The following is a 20,142-nucleotide window of genomic DNA, read 5'->3' as shown; positions in this document are numbered from 1 at the left end:
TTTAATTTTAACACACAGTAAAAAGAAACTTTTAAAGACTTTCACACGTTCAGAGTGAAAAAAAAAAATAGATTTAAAAAAGGTTGATCGTACAGCTAAAGCATCATATAACTTTTAATTAATGTATTTATTTGGAGAAAAATTGTGTATGACGTTGTGCATCCCTATATGTCACCAAGACAATTTTAATTAAGATGTACTTGCTCAATTTGTGTGATTTAGGCTGATGATATTTATACAACCTGTAATTTGTACTGAAAAGGTTGAACCTTACTAAAACTTATCTCTGTGATCTCAGTTCAATAAGGAAACAAAATGAAGTTTATATCTTTGAATAGCACTATTGTGCTAAATGGATGACGGAGTATATAGCCTATTTCATGAAAATCAGCGGTTGTGAAAAATTACAATGCACAAGTGACGGAAGAAAGTTGCCGTCTTTCATAATTTTCAGGAGGAAAACTAGAGTATGTCTAAGCAAATACAGTTCCCCGTGGAATTCATGTATGAGTGCAATCAAGGGGTTGGATAGTTGTAGAACTCATGCTAGACTGGGTTAAAACTGAGTGGGATAGAAGACCTGGTACAATACTGAAACAGCTGGCTCTGCTTATTTTAGAAAGACTCCGAGGTCACCTCATGAGCAAAGTGAAGCAAATATTCAATGAAAATAAGAAACAAGAGGTAGTCATTCCTGGTGGCCTAACACCTACTTTGCAGCCACTGAACATTAAACACCCATTTAAAGACTACTTATGTTGATTTTATGAATGGATGATGAGCGGCGATCAGCAATTGACGCCCGGTGGAAACATTAGGCATCAATCCTTCGACTTATTATACTCGTGGACATTGAAGAGTTGCGACCTTTTACCACCTGAACTTGTCTCCAAGAGCTTCGACTTGGATTTCAAGTGCACTAGACGGGTCCAAAGATGATGCAGAGTGGCAGAATAACTATGAATCTGATACGGGTATGAGCAGCGGCGAGGACGGCACGTCAGATAATGAAACTAGCGATAGCGACACAATATTTTGAGTAAATTGTTTACAGGGAAGTATTTCACAACAATGCAATAAATTTTGCTAGTGTAATATTTTAACTTTAATGTTCAGATTAATGACAAATTAATTTTATTTTTTATTATCAGATTGGAGAAACGTTCGCCGAACTGTTGTGGATAAATGATGAATTTTGATTTAAACTATTTTAATTATATTGATGTGTATACACAACTACTATGTGCAACTTAAACTTGTATAAAATACAATTTAGTTACAATTTTTTTTCAGTAATACAATAATAGTTTTTCACTTTACAAATTAAATCTAACAGATGACTTTATTTGTATTGATAAGGAGGATTTTATAAATATTTTCATTTGTAAAGTGATAACCATCAATACGGAATGAGATGTATAACTTGCAATAATAACTTGCAATACAATAATAGTATTAAAATTTTCTTCACGTAATGGTCGCAGCATACTACTTTCCCAATAATGTTGGTATAAAAAGTGTGACCATTATGCGGTGAAATACACTAACTGCTGTATAAACTCCAATGAGTACAAAATGCAACGGATTAACTGGCCTGGAGTTCAGATTTGCGGTGTTGATGTAAACGTAAGACAATGATGCAGCCTGTCCATTCCACTGATGAAGTTCAACCTGTTGTAGGTTATGTTTTCCCATTTGTGAAAACACATGTACAAAGGCACCTTTGCATGTAATGATTATCGTAATACATTTACGAGTAGTACATATTGAAGATTTCATCATTTACAGAGAAGTTCAGACTTATTCTGATAGTGATGCCAAAAATATAGATGGCATGTTTTGTATAATGAATGCCCAAGTGTCTGTGTCCATGCCAAAATGCCATTCTACCAGAAACGGAAGAACTAGTGTGTGCAGAGGTTAAAGCATGACGTCTTACCAACATTGAAATATACAAAGATCCAACAAAAAAATCGAAGAGTAAACACAAGTACGATATGTAACAGTGCGTAAAATCACTTTGCGATTGTGGTGATGAAGTGGGTTGGTATTCTTAACCAATGGAAGGAAATGGCCTAATAGCATCAGCATTACTGTTGTCTGCAAGTTTGGTAGCTTATCATTATGAACTCCTAACTTCTTACATATGACGTCAGGAATTGTGTATGATAGAATTGCACAGAGAAACTGGTCCGATAGCAGAGGATGCTTGGGATCAAGAAAGGACTAAGGTTATTGATTGTTTGAAAAGCAGTGACAAACCAATTTTTTAGCCAGAGATGGCCAGTACGATTCTCCCCAGACTTTACAGCTAAATATTTAGTGTATTCTCTCACAGATGTAAATAATGGCTATATACAATAGCTCATTTGGAACCAGTTCAGAGAGTGATGGTGAAAGGTGATCATGAAAGGCTGAGTGTGAATCCACAGTGAAAAAGACGGTACAGGCAGAAAATTGTAATATAAAACTCCTTCTTTCAAGCAGACACAAAGGAGTAAGAGGTATTTACTGAGAACGCAGTACTGTGATATTGAACATGATTTTGATGTTAGGCACATACCAAATAGCCCTTTTTCTTTTACGTTTGGCTTTACGTCGCACAGACACAGTTAGGTCTTATCGCAAAAAGTAAGCTAAATAGTCTAATAAAAAAGAGGAAAACTCTGGATAAAAAATATCCAGAAGTTCAGGCAAGGAAGGCCAGTATAAGTAATCATTTACATGGGCAGTACAAACATGTAACTGAAACAGTTATGTTAATTGACCCAAATTACATCAAATTTGCAACATGTGAAAAATGAGCATAAGGAGTTAGAAAACTGTGAATGACAATCCTGTGAGCAAGCTACATTAACAGAGGGGAAGGAAAGAAAGAAAGAAAGAAAGAAAGAAAATATGGATTAAAGGAAATTCAAGAGCATATGATGCCTTGGACAAAAGCATTTCAGATAAAACTTTGTTAAAAGATGTGGAACATATAGCCTAAAACACAATGTTCACACCAGAAACCTAGAAAGTTATCGCAATCTTAGTTTGCAATATGCTCCTAAAAGATATAATTTCTCATACTGTGGCTTAAAACTCAGGCCAACTATTGCTGCACTGAATTATAATTGGAACATCAATAAACTGAAACCCGGTAACAAACTCAGTATTCAAAATCAAGAGGAGCCGGGGTGATAAAACAAATATAAAGTGTCAAACGATGGATAGAAGAAGGTAATAATGAACAAAATATACCTCTTAAAAATTAACTAGACCTGATCAAGAAGCACCTCTCACTGTTTCACTTACAATAATAAATAATAATTAAATAATAATAAATCTGCTTTATGTTGCACCAACACAGACATGTTTTACGGGGACGATGCAATAGGAAAACGCTAAGGGTGGGAAGAAAGTGACCGTGGCATTAATTAATGTACAGCCCCAGCATTTGCCTGATGTTAAAATGTGAAACAACAGAAAGCCATCTTCAGGGCTGCTGACAGTGGGGTCCAAACTTACTATATCCCGAATACAAGCTGATAGATAGGTGACCCAAACCGCACAGCCACTTGCTAGGTTAAATGAGGTACTGTACTGCATACGAAATAACACATTATCTAATACATTAAACAAACTTAGGAAACTCTTACATAATTCTATGTTTTGATTTACAGCCTGAAGCCCACTTAAGAGCCATCAGATTCTGAAAATGTGTTCCTCACGATGTTGACAACACATGATGGTACAACAACTCTGTTCTTTTTACCAATCGCAGTCCATGAATTTACATAGGAAGTGAACTGTTTGTAAAAAACAAAACACTAAGTTCTATTTGATGGATTTAAAGCTCTCAGTAAAAGTTTCTTTGCCCTGTTCATTGTTTTTATGCTCACGCCACGTCTTCTCATTATCAACACTTCATGGCCTACAATAAACCTTGTAAACAAAGAATTTGCTGTTAAACACGTAAATTCCTCCAATTCCACTGATTTTATATTGTCAAATTCACATCATCATACACTCTCTTCATTTGTATCCATTACGGTACACTCATTAAATTTACAGCAAACTGATGTGCCGGCTCAGCCTGAATGGATATCAGCAACCACCGTTTGACCTCACTCAAACTGATACGGAAGAATTTACGTCCATTATAAGCCACCCATGAACAATGGCAACAGAAGAACATGGCTGTACCAGATGGAGTGCAGGAAAAGACTGCCCGAGTTATGCACAGTGTCAAGGCTGCCAGGTAGACTTGACAGCGCAGTGATTACACGAGCAGTTGCTACTTCCACATGTAACTTGAGAATAGCTGGACTTAGACGCACTGGATTAACGGCATTGTTATTAAATTCCCATATTACGTATTTTGCAATTAATAACAAAATATGTGTTTTTTGCATTGTGTTCTCCTTTAATGGGACCAAGTACCCTTCCACCGGATAACCTGGACGATTTTTTGTTTCAATTTCCCGTCGACTGATGTGTAATAAGTGTAATTCCAGAGTTTAAACTCTTAAACCCTATAGGAAATGCTTCATTTTTAATATTTAGTGCATGCTTGCATACTTCAATTTGGCTACGCCTCCTTTAACATGAAGATCCTTCGCTCCTTTCATAAGTTACTACTCCACGAGTTTTTGTGCCAGATTTATGAATGTACCCTTGTTTAAAAGAAGAGTTTATGTAGCTGAAGTTGGCCATACTGTCATCAAAGTTCTGTGTTTTGTTTTTACACAGGGAGTTGGGTTGTTTTTCTCCAGAGCACAGGAAGTTGTTTGTTTTGATCTAAATTACAAGTTACCCGGTTTGAAAAATGTAAAGAAATTCGGTCAAAGAAAGAAACATGGAAACCAGCATAAGAACAAGAAAACATCTTTAATTATTTAATAAATGTATTGGTACATACAGTGGAAGTGAAAAAATTAGTAAGTAAATCATGTTGAAAGTGAGGTTGTAAAAATGTTTGGCTCATGTCCAAATGATTGTACAGCTACAGCTTCAAGTGCATCAAGCAGTAAACTATCATCTTCAAGAACTCTTTACAGTGAATTTTATGATAGTGTAGATGTAAATAAAGTGACAACAGGTGTTCAGTTTGTAGATAATGAAATGCTGTTAGAAGCCCTGAGACAATTTGTACAGTGTGAATTTTGTAATAATGAAGGACAAAAAATTAGCAGATGGCAAGGCTATTGGAGGATTAAATAATTATCTGGTAGCAAAATTGACAAGTTGCAGGGTTATTATAGTAAACCCATAAGAGGAAATGTGCATTATTTAGAAAACATGAAGAAAGCAGTATGGTGCACATATTTACATAAGCTCTCAACAGACATCAGCCTCAACATGGACTGTGCCCTACAGATTCAGGGTGCAAGTATAATTCTGCTAAAAGGGCCAACCTACAAACATCATGGTCTGCCTGAGGCTATTTTAGATGTAAAAAAACCTGTATATCGGGACTAGGCTCATCCAGACCTAAGAATATGTTTGCATGGTCAAACCCAGAACCCGAATGAGTCATTTAACAATGTGATATGGACTAAAATACCTCAGAATGTGTTTGCTGGGTATAATACCCTAAAAATTGGGGCAGTGGAAAGTGCTCTCTACTTTAACATACAAAACATTGGGAGAGCACAAGTACTTAACCATCTTGGGATTGAACCAGATCTTAACACAATCAGACAGCTTCAGATAATGGACAACCTGCGCAGGAAATATGCTGATAGACAAGCAGAACAGATGACAAAGGAAGCAGGAAAGAAGAGGAAGAAGATCCAAGGGGAAGAGTGAAGACATGGATGATTCTGAGTATGGAGCTGAGAAGTTTTAAACCACAAGAAGTGTGTTTTCTCTACTACCTAAACTTTGAAGCTGATTTTCTCTGAACAATATTTTTTTTTTTGGTTGTGGGGTGTTCATCTTGGAAACTACTAAAGATACCAGTATGCAATTTGTAACACCTTTAAAGCCAACACTGCCCTCCATGTTAAACACAAATTCATTATTTAACAATGGAAACTTTCTACATTTAAAATGTGTGAAAAAGATGTTTTTTTGCTTATCAGAAAAAAGTAAACAATAAAAACACAGTCGACCTGTTTTTTGTTAAAATGCATTTAACACAGAGGTAAAGGCTGTTGGTATAACCATACCAAATTTCACTGCTCTATCTGCAGTAGTTTGGAAGATGAGCACTCCCAAGTTCAGCAAATTTAGCATTGCTCATATAGGGAGTACTTGGTCCCCTTAATCAAAGCAACCATAAAATTGCATATTAAACACGTCCGCTCTGTCTACATGTTCAAGCAAAACTAAGAAGAACTGCAGTTCATTTATCTCATACTGGAATAAAGATACGATTTTTAGATCCACTTAATGTCTCTTGTTGACTACTAACGATGAAAAAGTCACTGAAATACGTGACAACTTACAATGATGTACAACCACACATTATTTTTGAAATCCTGTGAGGATGGTGGTGGTGATTATTATTTTAAGAGGAAGTACAACTAGGCAACCACTAATCGAGGGATGGAAGAGGCTGTAGACTATAGAAAAACTTATTTCTGGAGCAAACAGAAAACCTGTTCACTCTCATAACTTCAAAACATGGTACTGCCATCTGATCAGCAGTTACTGTTGTCGGCCATGGGGCGTACAAGTCGTACATTACTTTCTAACATATTATTACTGTTTTTTAAATTGTAATCTTTCCCTTTCTTTCTTACTCTTGACATCATAAAAAGCATGCAGGTCCGGAGAAAAAGGCATTTGGGGTCACAATTCAGATCGGAATCCACCATTAGGAGGACCTTGATCTAAGGTACAACCGTCACAACAGCTGCATAAATTGAATTCTTGCAACACTTATGCAAATCAACTGAATGATGAGAAACACTCCAAACATTTTCAGTAGAATATGGACAACTAACACATCACACGTCAGCATGACTACCTGATAATATTGTATGAGGATATATGAATTACCAAAACAATGGACAAACATAGGCACTTTGAAAGTGCCTATCACCACATAAATTCAGACAGTGGTAGTGGACATACTGGCAAGGACTTTCCAAAATATGGTGCACTGGGTTCAATCCTGCCTGGATGCAAATAGTGGTTACTCCTTCCAGCAGATGTTTTAATGTCATATAAAATAAGGCAATTGCACTTGAAATTTAGTCGTAATATCTTCATTAGAGTTACAAAGATTAAAGAAATACTAGGTTCGGTAGCAAGAGGGACAATGCACTATCAACATTTATATTTTAGTATCTATATAAATCACTCAACAAGTTCAGAATTTACCACGCATTTCTTCTTTGTATTACAAGTTGTCCATTTCATGACCGTATCGATGTTTAATCAAGAAGTAAGTATAAATAACCACCTAATCGATACTTTATTAATGCCTCAGGCAAAATTGAATAAAATTAAAACTTACAGGACATGTAAGTGGTCGAAACATGTCCTGTAAGTTTTAATTTTATTCAATTTTGCCTGAGGCATTAATAAAGTATCGATTAGGTGGTTATTTATACTTACTTCTTTCTTCTTTGTGACTGAAGGGAATGGCAGAGAGCTGTTTATTACAGATTAAGCATGACCACCGTATGTTCATTTAATGTTAAGTTACGTTTGTTCTTTCGCCCCTCTTACCTGCCGAATTTTATCCTTCAAATCTGGATCCTCTGATCTTGTGTCAATAATTTGTGCAATTCTCATCTGTTCTGCTGTTGGCTGAAAAAGAAAAAACACATTAATATTAGTAAAGTTTATAACTTGAAAATTCCATTTTAATAAGTATGTTAAAAAGTTAAAGCAGTACATGTACCTATCTATGAGCAAGGGAACAGGAAGGATTACAACAACTATTGAGGTATTTCACTCATTAGTATATCACACAAGGTGTTCACTGGCATTTTGGAAGGGAGAGTGCAATCAGTGGTTGAGAGTACGTTGGATGAAAACCAGTATGTCACAAAACATACAGCAGCCTGCTAAACCCAGGTTATGCAGAACAAAAATGTACCAGTATCCAAAGAATATTGAGCATAAGGAAACTGCTCAAACAATACAGAGTCATCAATCAGGAAAGGGTATAAAAACCATGAGTCAACAGAACAGAATATTTTGAAGAGCTGTATTCCTGTATAAATGAGAAGAAAAGCAAAATTAGAATATGTTATAATTTGCAGAACTGAAATCAAGAACTAACGTAAAGTGAGGAGGCTACTTTGGACAATGTTACATATTCTAAATGTAAAAAGTTAAGGACAATGAAGCAACAGCATAAACACAATAATACAGAATCTGTATAAAATAAACATACACAGCAGCAATATTATTATTATTATTATTTATTTTCCACCAATTGTAGGTACAATTTATGGATGGTGAATGGAGAAAGGGCATAGCCCCACATACACGAAAGTGCCCCCATCATCACTTAAAATTACAATATTCAAATATACAATTACATTCGACATAGAGTGCTTATATATAGTTACCGTATTTACAGGCATATTTACATACTACTCACAAGACATGGTCAACATTCAAGTAATTCGACACACACACACACACACACACACACACACACTCACACACACACACACTCTCTCTCTCTCTCTCTCATCCCCACATATACTTTAGCTAGGCCGGCTCACTCATACCCACATACAGTACAGTCTCACTCACTCGGGATCACAAACTTTCATCCGTCCTCTCACTCATACTGAAAATTCACACAGTAGAAAAATTATATTATGTACGGAAGGTTTCGTTATATACACATCCTTTTTACCTCTTTACAAAATTTCTCTGGAGGTAGTTCTTACATCTGTGGTGGGAGTTCATTCCACAGCCGAGCAGAACGATTAAAGAAGCCACTTTGATATGTTCTTGCAAATGGAGGGAAAAGGAACACACCTCGACCTCTGAGCGGAACGATAGTTCAGCTGTAAGTGGCTGAAAGGGTTTATATGAATGTTACCTGTGAGGGATTTTCTCAGGAAAGCAATATCTATTTGTTTACAGAGGGATGTTATGGAGGGCAGTGACCTGGCTGTATTTAAATGACCGTGTTGAGTAATTAGTCGTTCTGCTCGGCTTTGAACTCTCTCTAGTTTCGTCATGTTCTCCACTGTAGTAGGGTTTCAGGAAGGAAGCCCGTACAACAGTATTGGCCGTACTAATGACAAATAGGCTGTCTGAACTGCTTTCTTCCTGGCTCCCAGTAGAGATCTGCGGATGAATCCCAGGAGTCTGTATGCTTTGCACCGTATTTCCTCTACATGTTTGTTCCATTTTAAATTGCTGCAAATGTGAATGCCAAGCAATTTTATTGAGGTGCAAGGCATCAAGTTTTTACCACATAGTGAAATTTGGTGTTGTAACTGTGATCTTGCTCTCGTTAAGCGTATATATTTACATTTCTGTACATTTATAGTCGTTCTATTTAATTGGCACCACAGAGCCACATTATCCAGATCTGACTGTAGCTTATTTACGTCGTTCTCATTGCGTATGGCTCTGTAAATGATGGTGTCATCAGCATACTGTGCCATAGAAGACGATACACAACCTGGCAGATCCAGCGTAAATATCGTGTACAGAAGCGGTCCTATCACACCACCTTGAATCACGCCCGAGGTGACTAAGGTTTGTTGTGACCTGGCCCTACTGAACACAACGCTCTGCGTCTGACCTACCAGGAATGATCGAAACTATGCCAGCAGTTTGCCTTGAATGCCATACTTGTTAAGTTTTAACAACAGTCGTTATTCAAGAAAGAGTTTTGAAATGTCTTATGCCTATTATGCCACCTGAACCTAACATCTCCGCTATAGTCATTCCACGTTAAGAAAACAGTATTGCTCTTAAGGATCTAGAAGGAGTGAACACACCCCGTCTGAGACATCCATAATTCCTCGTGATTTAGGAATATTATACTGTACTTTGTAATGTATTATGAAAGATAAAATGGATGAGGCATTTTTGCCTGCAAGTTATTAAAATAACTACGTAACATTTTCTCTTTTGTAAATACTTTTGTAGGGAGGAAGAGCGCAATGACAGGATCAGCCATCGCTTCAACGCCTTCTTTCATTTTCCTTTTTCTGTGTTGCTCTGGTACAAGCTTCGTGTAATCCCTCACTCTATGAACCGCCGGCAGCTCACTTCTGTAGTGAAGCCATCTAGAGTATTTATTTGTTGCATGTGTGTTTATAGGCCTTAAATCAGTGTGTAATTGTCTTATATTGGGTGAGTTATGCAATAAGCCTACGTGTGTGATTTCTTGCTTTAACATTAAGACTGTGATCTTTTGCAGAGTCATCTACAGTAATTATTTGTGTATCTGATTTCATACCTGCCAACTTTTAGAAACCAAAAATAGGAAGATTTTTTAATTCTTGGATTTCATCACAAAATATATTCCACCATGGTCTAGGTGAAAAAAGGTCAGGATACAGTTACAATGCAAATGCAAACTAAGAAAACATAAAAATGATTACAAGGAAGTGTACCTAACCATTCTTATTTATGACACATACGAATGTCACACCGACACACACAACAAAATGCATAATACCGTATATTCTTGCGTAATTAACGCACTTTTCTGACGACAAATTATTCGAGGAATTCAGATATTTACAAATTATTTACGATTCATTTACATTTAAAAGATACATCAAATATAAACACAACTGCTTCAACTCATTTGCGGTTATAGTCATTTGGCATAAAATTCCGGTATGAGATTTTTTTCTGAAAAGTCAAATACGGTACATTAGGTAAGTTAGACATGAGGGTTTGAAGTACCGATACTGGAAACTATTCTACCCATTACGAGCTGACAATACGACCTGAAGTGAAATAAACATGAACTAATAAAAGTACAATTCATGTAATGTCATAACAATGACATACCAGCAAAAAAGGCCAACATGAGAAGGGCCGGCCGTCGAAGGAGGAACCTTGCTAGATTACATCATACCGTTAGTATCCAGTCTTGTAAAAGTGACGTGTCCATCCATCCTTTTTCTTGAATAATGAATGTGGATCACTCGCGGAAATTTTGCTTTAGGCATTGTTTTTTGTTTTAGAATAATGTAAGGTGCAAGCTTTCTGCCATCAGCTGTTACAGCAAGCATTGCAGTATATCATCGTATTTTGCTTCCGGTAGTGCGCACGATAACACTGAATGTTCCTTTCTTATCCATAGTTCGACTTTGTGGCATATCAGATCAAAAATTAGATGGATGGCTTTTCCGGCGTTTGCTCTATTAACCAGCGTTTCGTCTTAGGTCTGACACTAGACTCTTCAGAGTTGGATGTGTCAGACCCTACCCACTGACGCTGGGGTGTATGCAGGTGAACTTATCAGAAGCTTATTTATGAAGCACAGTCTGATAACTGCATACAGGAGATAAAACTCCACAATGGAATTAATGCCCGCCTAGCAAGTTCACCTGCATTTACCCCAGCGTCAGTGGGTAGGGTCTGACACATCCCACTCTGAAGAGTCTAGTGTCAGACCTAAGACGAAACGCTGGTTAATAGAGCAAACGCCGGAAAAGCCATCCATCTAATTTTTGATCTGATTTTTGATATGCTCTATTGGTGGAAAAGAATCTAATTCCCTCCATGGGAACTTAGAATTTCCATTTGTGGCATATGGAAACTGATTGGCGTCTGACCTGCGGTTCCAATAAGGGAGATCAAATATTCAGGATGTTCAAATATTGAAATCTGTCCCTAGTCCCCTCGATAAATACCAACTCCCGACACCTGAAGCAGCCATTGAGCCCCACACCATAAACCCACCCCCACCGTGCTTCACAGTGGTAACGAGGTTCTGCTCATCAAGCTCTGTGTTAGGGCATCTCCACACTAAAATGCGTCCACCACTTCGGAAAATAATGGCATAATGTTGTTCTTCGTCGAAGAGAAAGCCCATTTGTCTTTATAAAATTAAGCAAGCCCGGGCTAACCTTCAAATCCGAGACACTGATTCCATGTGCAGCAGGTATTTCTCATTCTTTAAAATACAGCATTTCGTGAGAAACGGCTTATCCAACTTTGTGTAACAAAATTATATACAGAAATGAACAAAAGTATTTATACACCAACCCATCCAAAACAAAATGCTTTATTGCTGGACCAATACTGAGTACAGGTCAAAATTACAAACCCAAACGTATACCTTGTACAGCAGTGTACATTAAAAAGCACAAAATAAACTGGAAGTAAATAACAGTACATAACAAAGCAACAAATTCGTACTCCATGACACTACTTGTCTGGACGTAAGTATTCATACCGTATCCCAGAAGAGTTCAAAACTCAATGAAGAAACAGATATTACCAACTCGATCAGCAGCGAGTTTGTTTGCCTTTCCTGTATATTTCTTTTAACCTGCTGGCACTGAGAACACCAGTTTTAATGTTAGTCCAGATGAAATGTTCCCCCATTCTTGTTGTAGTAACTGTTTAAGTGTGCTTTACTTGTTACGTGGTGTTTTCTTAGTCTGGGCCCTGTTTCATAAAACTAACTAATAATATTAGCTAACAATATTAGAAGTCATAAAAATAATTATTAGTTAACCAAATTCTGTTTCATAAAGATTTACACATGACTAATAAAATATCTTCACTAATAATATTAGTTCATTAGTCAGCTGATACAAATGGATGTTAGAATCGGTCTGTTGCATATGTTCTTGGTTTGGGTTTGTTCCTAGCAGTAGGCTAATGCTTGACTACAACCGACTATTAATCCACATGCTCAATAGGCTCAGTTGATATTTTCGTTGTTGTGAATTTGATATGTATGAAAATGGATAAAAGAAGTGAAAATAATGTGAGAAGTTTCTTTACGGAAAGTGATCGCGTTAAAATGGCAACTATTTGCAGCCTTTTGCACACTATAACCCTCCTTGTTCCTTTTACTTTTTTATGACATGATCTCTTAAAAATCTCTTAGATGGACTAGCAAAATATTTGTTTACTCTCTTTTGGTGGAGGCGGCAGGATAACAGCCACAGTATCCCCTGCCTGTCGTAAATTAAGTAATGCACCCTCTCGAGCTCCCCTTCATTTTGGTTTGAGGTGACTACGTTTTGGTAACTGATTTTCTTCTCTTCCTTAATGTCTTAAATAATTCTTATACGAGTCACCTCCATAGTTTGGGAATAGCCCTTGTTTCGTCAGCCTAGTGCCTTTTAGGTTTTAAGAAGCTACATAGAGGAGTGCAAGAGTTCGCCTCCTTTCATTTTGTTTTCGGGCCATTTATTTATATGTTATTTCTTCTACACGAAGGCCCTGTAGGCTGGGTACGAGATACCCCTGTTTCATTTTTGGAAGATGTGCCTTGATGGCCAGTAATTGTAAGTTTCTGATATTGCCTTGAATAGGCTTGAAAAACTGAGAGCGTGTCAGCTCTTTTCTAGTGTTGTTTGAATGCCTCTGGGAGGCTTGACATTGTAAAGTGAGAGCAAGTGCTCCATGTTATTAGGGGATTTCTGCCCTTGAACTAATTTGGGCGTTGAGCTAGGAGCTCGAAATTGTAGAACTAGAGGCTTGTAGCCCAAGAGAGTTAAAATTCTTGGATCCTGTTGAATTTTGTTGATACTGATTGTTAAAACTCAGAAAATATAACCTTGTTAAAGTTTTAAATTAACTTTGATTTGGTAGTTAGACCCATTCATCCTGGCACCTCCTTTCACCTCTGCTGATCCACCAACCATGCTAATAATAATGATGATAATAATAATAATAATAATAATAATAATAATAATAATAATAATAATAATAATTCGAGCTTGTTCTTGCATTAATTTCAAATGGGTGAGAGAATATTGTTTTCAATTGTTTATCACACTTGCGTCAATATCCCCCCTATAGGCGCCGTGCAGATAGATCAAAATGCTACTACTAGCGCTACATAGTGGCCCATTCTGAAACAAGAGGTGAGGCGTAGTGCAAGAGTCTCAGTACAACATGTGTGACATTCGAACAAGTTGCAGGTTTAAAGCTTGGGGATCTAAGTGAATCATCATGCAATAAAGGAAGAAACCTTGCTGTCAGTGGCCGCATGAACAGCGTAGAAGAGTTAATTTAGAATGGTTTCGGATACATCGAAGGAAAAGTCACCCGACAAACGTCTATCAGTTTGCCGCCTTACATCGTGAAACTTGAGGTAGGCAAGGTATAGTTAGGTAACAGTTTATAAAGTTTATTTAGTAAGGATTACTTAATGCCTGTTACCTAAGTTGTACGCATTTTTATTTTGTGTTCAGGTTGGCCAGAATCGTAATTTCTCTACCAGCGAATATTCCTGTCCTGCCGGCGCCAGAGGAACTTGCAAACACGTAACTACGGTAGTGTATTATACAAATAATGAAAGTGTTGTCTCCAAAACACACCGTCCGCAACAATGGGGAAAACCGAGCCCGTAAACAATGTCAACAGAAAAATATAGAAAAGGCAAACGCGTAAAAGAACTGTTCGGTAAAATGACTTTAGAGATATCACTTGCCCCCTTCGAATTAGCTGAGGATATTTTAAAACACATACCTTGCTGTCTTCACACAATGCTTCGAGCAGAAGCAAGTTTTGAAATCAAGCAATAGTGCAGGGCCGTAGTCACCTCATTGATAGACAGGGTAGTGAATGGTGTGGAGAGAGAAGAATATGAAGAAATTGAGACACAGCTATTACATTTTCAAGTCTCTAACGACGTGTGCTTGCCAGACAAGTACACCTTTCGCACTGTGAATGATTTCTTTTCTTTTTTTTTCTTTTTTACCAGCAAAGTGCACGTTGATACAGATCATATAATTAAAATCTCCCTGGACACTATCTCAATCAGGAATCCCTTGATGGTTTCAAGAAAGAAAGGTAAGACTATCTGCTAGACGAAAGCACATCGGATCAAAACTAGGTGACATAACTTTGATACTTTAGCTCTCGCATTTGTAACTGGGGGAACTGCTTTGAACAGAACAATCTTTCTTACGGAAGTGAAATGGAAAGTGAAGCAATAGAATGCTATGGAAGTTTATTTGGTGTTCATGTTATTCGATGTGGGTTAATAATACACAAGAAACAACCTCGGATTTGTGGCTCTCCAGATAGCATAGTTCTCAAAGGAAATGTAGCTGATAGAGTGTTAGAAGTTAAGTGTCCATCTTCCTGTAGTAAAGACAAACCAATAGTAGATAAGTCAGGAAATGTGCGAATACGTTATCTTTACTTTGACAAGCAAAATAACACACAGTTAAAGACAAATCATTCGCATTACACATAAATACAAATACTCATGTACGTAACTGGCTTGGGAAAATAGCAAAGCACAGCAGTTGACAATACCTATTTATCAGGACCATAAGTATGTCGAGCAATGTCCCACGAAAATGACAAAGTTCTATTTCAATAATTACTTGACCGAGCGAGTTGGCCGTGCGGTTAGGGGCGTGCAGCTGTGAGCTCGCATCCAGGAGATAGTGGGTTCGAATCCCACCGTCGGCAGCCCTGAAGATGGTTTTCCGTGGTTTCCCATTTTCACACCAGCCAAATGCTGGGTCTGTACCTTACTTAAGGCCACGGCCACTTCCTTCCTAGGCCCTTCCTGTCCCATCGTCGCCATAAGACCTATCTGTGTCGGTGCGACGTAAAGCAAATATTAAACAAAAATTACTTGCCAACAATTATCGGTATTCCTAATAATAATTATTTATTTGTCAATTCTTGCTTATTGAACGTTGAACAGATCGAAATGTAAACAAAGAATATCGTCGTTGCCGGGAATAAACCTCCTATGTGTCAGAATTTGTGAAAATGAGATTTTAGCACCAAGAGATTCAGAATGGCTGCCACTACGAAGTGGCAAAACCTACAATGTGTTAGAAAATATTAAATGGGTTAAATTCCACAAAATATTGCACCTCCTATGTGGCTTAGCATTTTTGTTGCTGGGGAAAATCTCCTATGTGCTTGAAGGACACATAGGAGTATTATACCTTGGTCCACACTGTTCATGCTACCGGGAAATATCTCCTATGTGTCGAGTCGAACACGTTAGTGTTATACTTTTCCGCCTTCTGCTCGACAATGACAACTCTATAGGGATTGTTTACTCTGTATGGCGCCAGATTGAACAAGTAGACGTCAGATCTTTTTCTGCCGCTTCTACTATTATTGCTGCAGGAACTTTATTGTGAAGAGAAATGTTCAGCCATGAAAAGAAGATTCTACAACTGGCATTGGCGATATCTACAAAAGATTATCAGTCAGACAAAGGTAAGTCAATTAATAAACAGTGATGAAAGCCTGATGCATTGCAAATCTTAAAATACCAAAAACACAAGGGCTATCTCAACTCTATGCACATTTAAATAACAACTACTATGGATTGTAAGATGACAGTAGTATGATAGTTTTATTTCCTTTAATATACCGCAGGTGCATTTGTAAAACCCACAACAGAGACAAATCACTATGGAAATGACGACACCCCTACCATGGAAGAAATACTGGACGACGTGATGGATGTTACAAGTTCTGCAGCAGGTACGTATGAATTACAATACCAACTTGAAACACATGGATATCATAGAAACTATGTTCAATATGAATGTTGCATTATTGGTAAACAAATAGTCATGTGGCCTCTAAAATTTATCTAGAAAATAATCCTCATTTCCCTTTCATCTAGAAGAACTTACTGCATCCATAGCGGCGATGTCTGATAATGACTCTACCAACACAGCAAGAAATGTGGAGAGAATGGAAATCGCCTGCCCTATAATAGGTATGTTTGAAGTTTTACAAGCCTTCTACTTAAACATAAAATTGTGACTAATACGAGTACAAAGCAATTAGTGTAAAATCTGTGACGTTGACAAATGGAGCCACACGAAGGATAAAAACTGTGTTCTAATATTAAATCATTTATTTCAGATTTAGAAGATCTACATGACATGTCTTCCATTAAGTGGAATGTAGAAGAAGATGATCTCCAAAATATACTGAACTCTCATAAAAATAGAAGGACACCGAAGACCGAAGATATGTCTAATGAAGGTACGAAAACTGTGAGTGAGGCGCTGGATCATTCCGAAATGACTGTTGGTAATCCTGATATACGAAATGTAAGCGCAGAGAAGAGACTCAACCACAAAGCAAAGGAAAAATCCCGTTCAAATAGAATCTTTGGCAAGCCTTACTTAGGCTTACAGCAAAAGGCTAAAGTAATCACAAAACAGGCAAGAAAATTAGGTAACAGATGCAAACATAAAGAACTTATAAAGAAGACACAGAAGACATTCCTTTGCGGTACAATCAACGAGGAGCACCGATGTCAATTGTTCAAAGATTTCTGGCAGATTCCATCCTGGGCTGAAAAGAAGGCATACATCAGAGGGCTTGTCACCACTAGGAATGTTCTCAGGAGGCGCAAAGAAACAGCAGGCAACATCAAAAGAAAGAACGTAGGCCATGATATACATTTAACTAAACCTGACGGAGAAAGTGTGCGTGTTTGCCGAACATTTTTCATAAACACTTTGGGAATTGGTGAGGACAGTTACAAGAGATGGACACATGTAAAGGACGTCGAACATATTTCAACTTCTACTGGTAAGGGAGCAGATAATTCAGACACCGATGCCCGAAGCAGTCCATTGAAGAAACGTGCCCAAGAAAAGCAGGATGTACCTATGTCCATCAAGAAGAAAAAGAAAATTGAAGACAAGAAGACAATTCATGAGTGGCTTGGAGTTTTACCGAAAGTTCCCAGCCATTATTGTCGAAAGTCCACGAAAAAGGTATACGTTGAGCCAACTTTTCGATCAAAATTACATGTTTTCAGTCTACAAGGAATGGTGTGACGAAAACAACAAATCTCCGAGCTGTAGAACCCTTTTCATGGATACGTTGGAAGAAGACAAAATTGATATTCATCTGCCTAAAAAAGACCAGTGCAACATTTGCTGTGCATATAAAGTTGGTCAAGTAGAAGAAGAAGAATATCAAAAACACCTCCTAAGGAAAGACGAGGCTCGGGAAGCGAAGAATAAAGCTAAGGAGGCCAGTACTGATTATCATGTTGTGGTAACAATGGATCTTCAAAGTGTTCTTTTGTGTCCTACGTTGCTAGCATCCAAGACATACTACAGACAGAAACTTCAAGTACACAATTTCACAATTTATGATCTAAGAAACGGTGCTGTTACACTTTATGTATGGCACGAGGGCAATGGTGGTGTAAGTGCAAATGAATTTACATCATGCATAGTTAATTTTATTGAAAATTTGCCACCTCCAACCAATAAGGTTACCTTAATTTCTGATGGCTGTAATTATCAGAATAGGAACAAGGTTTTAGCCAGCGCCTTAAGTAATGCCGCTAGATCTAAGAACATCACCGTGGAACAACTGTATCTGGAAAAGGGGCACACTATGATGGAATGTGATAGTGTCCATGCAACTCTAGAGCACTACTTCTCTCCACCAATTAATTCGCCCATGGATTATATAGCAACCCACGAAACCATACAATGTGAAAAGTGTCGACTTCAGTTTCGTTAAGGATTTTGAGCATAAATCAAACCTCCCATCATTACGGCCTGGAAGAAAATCTGGTGACCCTGTAGTGACAGATATCCGCCAACTGCAGTACTTACCTGATGGAAGAATAAATTACAAATTGGAACACACAGCAGAGTGGGAAGAACTTCCACAAAGGAGGAGAATGAGTTTTCCAATTGGTGAACCACGCAGTTTGTACACTGCACAATTGCCAATCACAATATCTAAGTTCACTCATTTGCAGGAACTGAAGCAGGTAATTGAGCATAACCCCCACTCTTTCTATGATAATCTCTCTGTAAAGCCGGACAAGTGAAAAGTTCCCAGAAGAGGACAGTGATCAATTTGCACAGTATACATTTAATAAAATACAATTAGGAACAATTGATGTAATAAAATTCAGCTGAATAAACTGTAATGATTCATGTGTTTGAGTAAAACTTAAATATAATAAAAGCTTCATTCTTAAAGCAAAATCTCCTATGTGTAATTTCGTGGAAACCATAACCTCCTATGTGTCAATGTAATGAACAAAAATTAAATATCTGGTGAAATAATTGATATTACTGCAGTTAAACAGTACAGGGTTATAAAAAGACAGGTACAGAAGGGAACTAGATTACTTCGATTATTATGAAGTTAAGTATTATTATATGAAATAGTTTTTTGTCTCTCCTGAAAAATTTATTTTGCACATAGGAGGTTTTTCCCTGGCAACGACGATATATAAAACAAACTCATGGTAGAACAATTCTCAAACTATTCTTTAATTATTGGAGGTTTAAATTCGTTAACACGCAACACATATGCACGATGTCATCCACGTGTAGAAAAAGCTCTGTTGGCAATTTCTGTAATATATTGTATATTTTGATTCTTTGAATACACCTTTCTACGTGAATTCTAACACTCGCAATATTGTAAGTACTCTCAACTTCCTCAGCTGTTAATCTCCCGTCATGTAAAAACGGTAGTGTCACGATTACGACACCGCGGCCGGATAAGTTTCTGATGCCAGGAAATCCTTTATCAGCCATGACCTCATCGCATGGTTGAAGGAAAGTTAATAAACCACTGTCGGTTGTTATGAATGAGTCGCTAGCTCTTCCACCGTAACATTTAGATTTACTCTTCCACAGTAACATTTAGATTTAAAGGCAACCATACCACTAGGCGTGATTGCAATTAATAATACCAATATAAATGGTCCGTTATTGGACATTATAAATTTTCCAGCTAACTCATTCTTGGTTGCCAGCGTTTCGCCCTCGTGTGCTAGGGTGGGCTCATCAGTTGGTACCTAGCACACCTACCAATACGCTGGAAAATTTATAATGTCCAATAACGGACCATTTATATTGGTATTATAAATTTACTCATTCAGGACAAATATTTCAGATTCCCTATGGGAATCAACATCTATATCATCTGATGGCCAAGCAGGCATCAGTTTTTAGTGATGAGACAAAGTCTCTTTGTGCATTGGCACTGCCGGTGGCTCCAGTTAGCCTACGCAGTGGCCTCCACGGTATGCACTAG

The 20,142-nt window shown here is 37.5% G+C and overlaps 1 protein-coding gene across 2 annotated transcripts in view; it reads right to left on the bottom strand.

Annotated features, from left to right (window-relative positions):
* Positions 1–20,142, bottom strand: part of lig (lingerer) — a 612,955-nt gene that overhangs the window by 547,457 nt on the left and 45,356 nt on the right. For both annotated transcript variants that reach the window (XM_067146761.2, XM_067146762.2), the window contains exon 3: positions 7,666–7,746. In XM_067146761.2, coding sequence (XP_067002862.1) covers positions 7,666–7,746 — 81 coding nt within the window. The remainder of the gene's footprint in view (positions 1–7,665; positions 7,747–20,142) is intronic.

The sequence above is a fragment of the Anabrus simplex genome, chromosome 5 (genome assembly GCF_040414725.1).
Source record: "Anabrus simplex isolate iqAnaSimp1 chromosome 5, ASM4041472v1, whole genome shotgun sequence".
Taxonomy (NCBI): Eukaryota; Metazoa; Arthropoda; class Insecta; order Orthoptera; family Tettigoniidae; genus Anabrus; species Anabrus simplex.
This window is presented reverse-complemented; position numbering and strand designations above follow the sequence as displayed.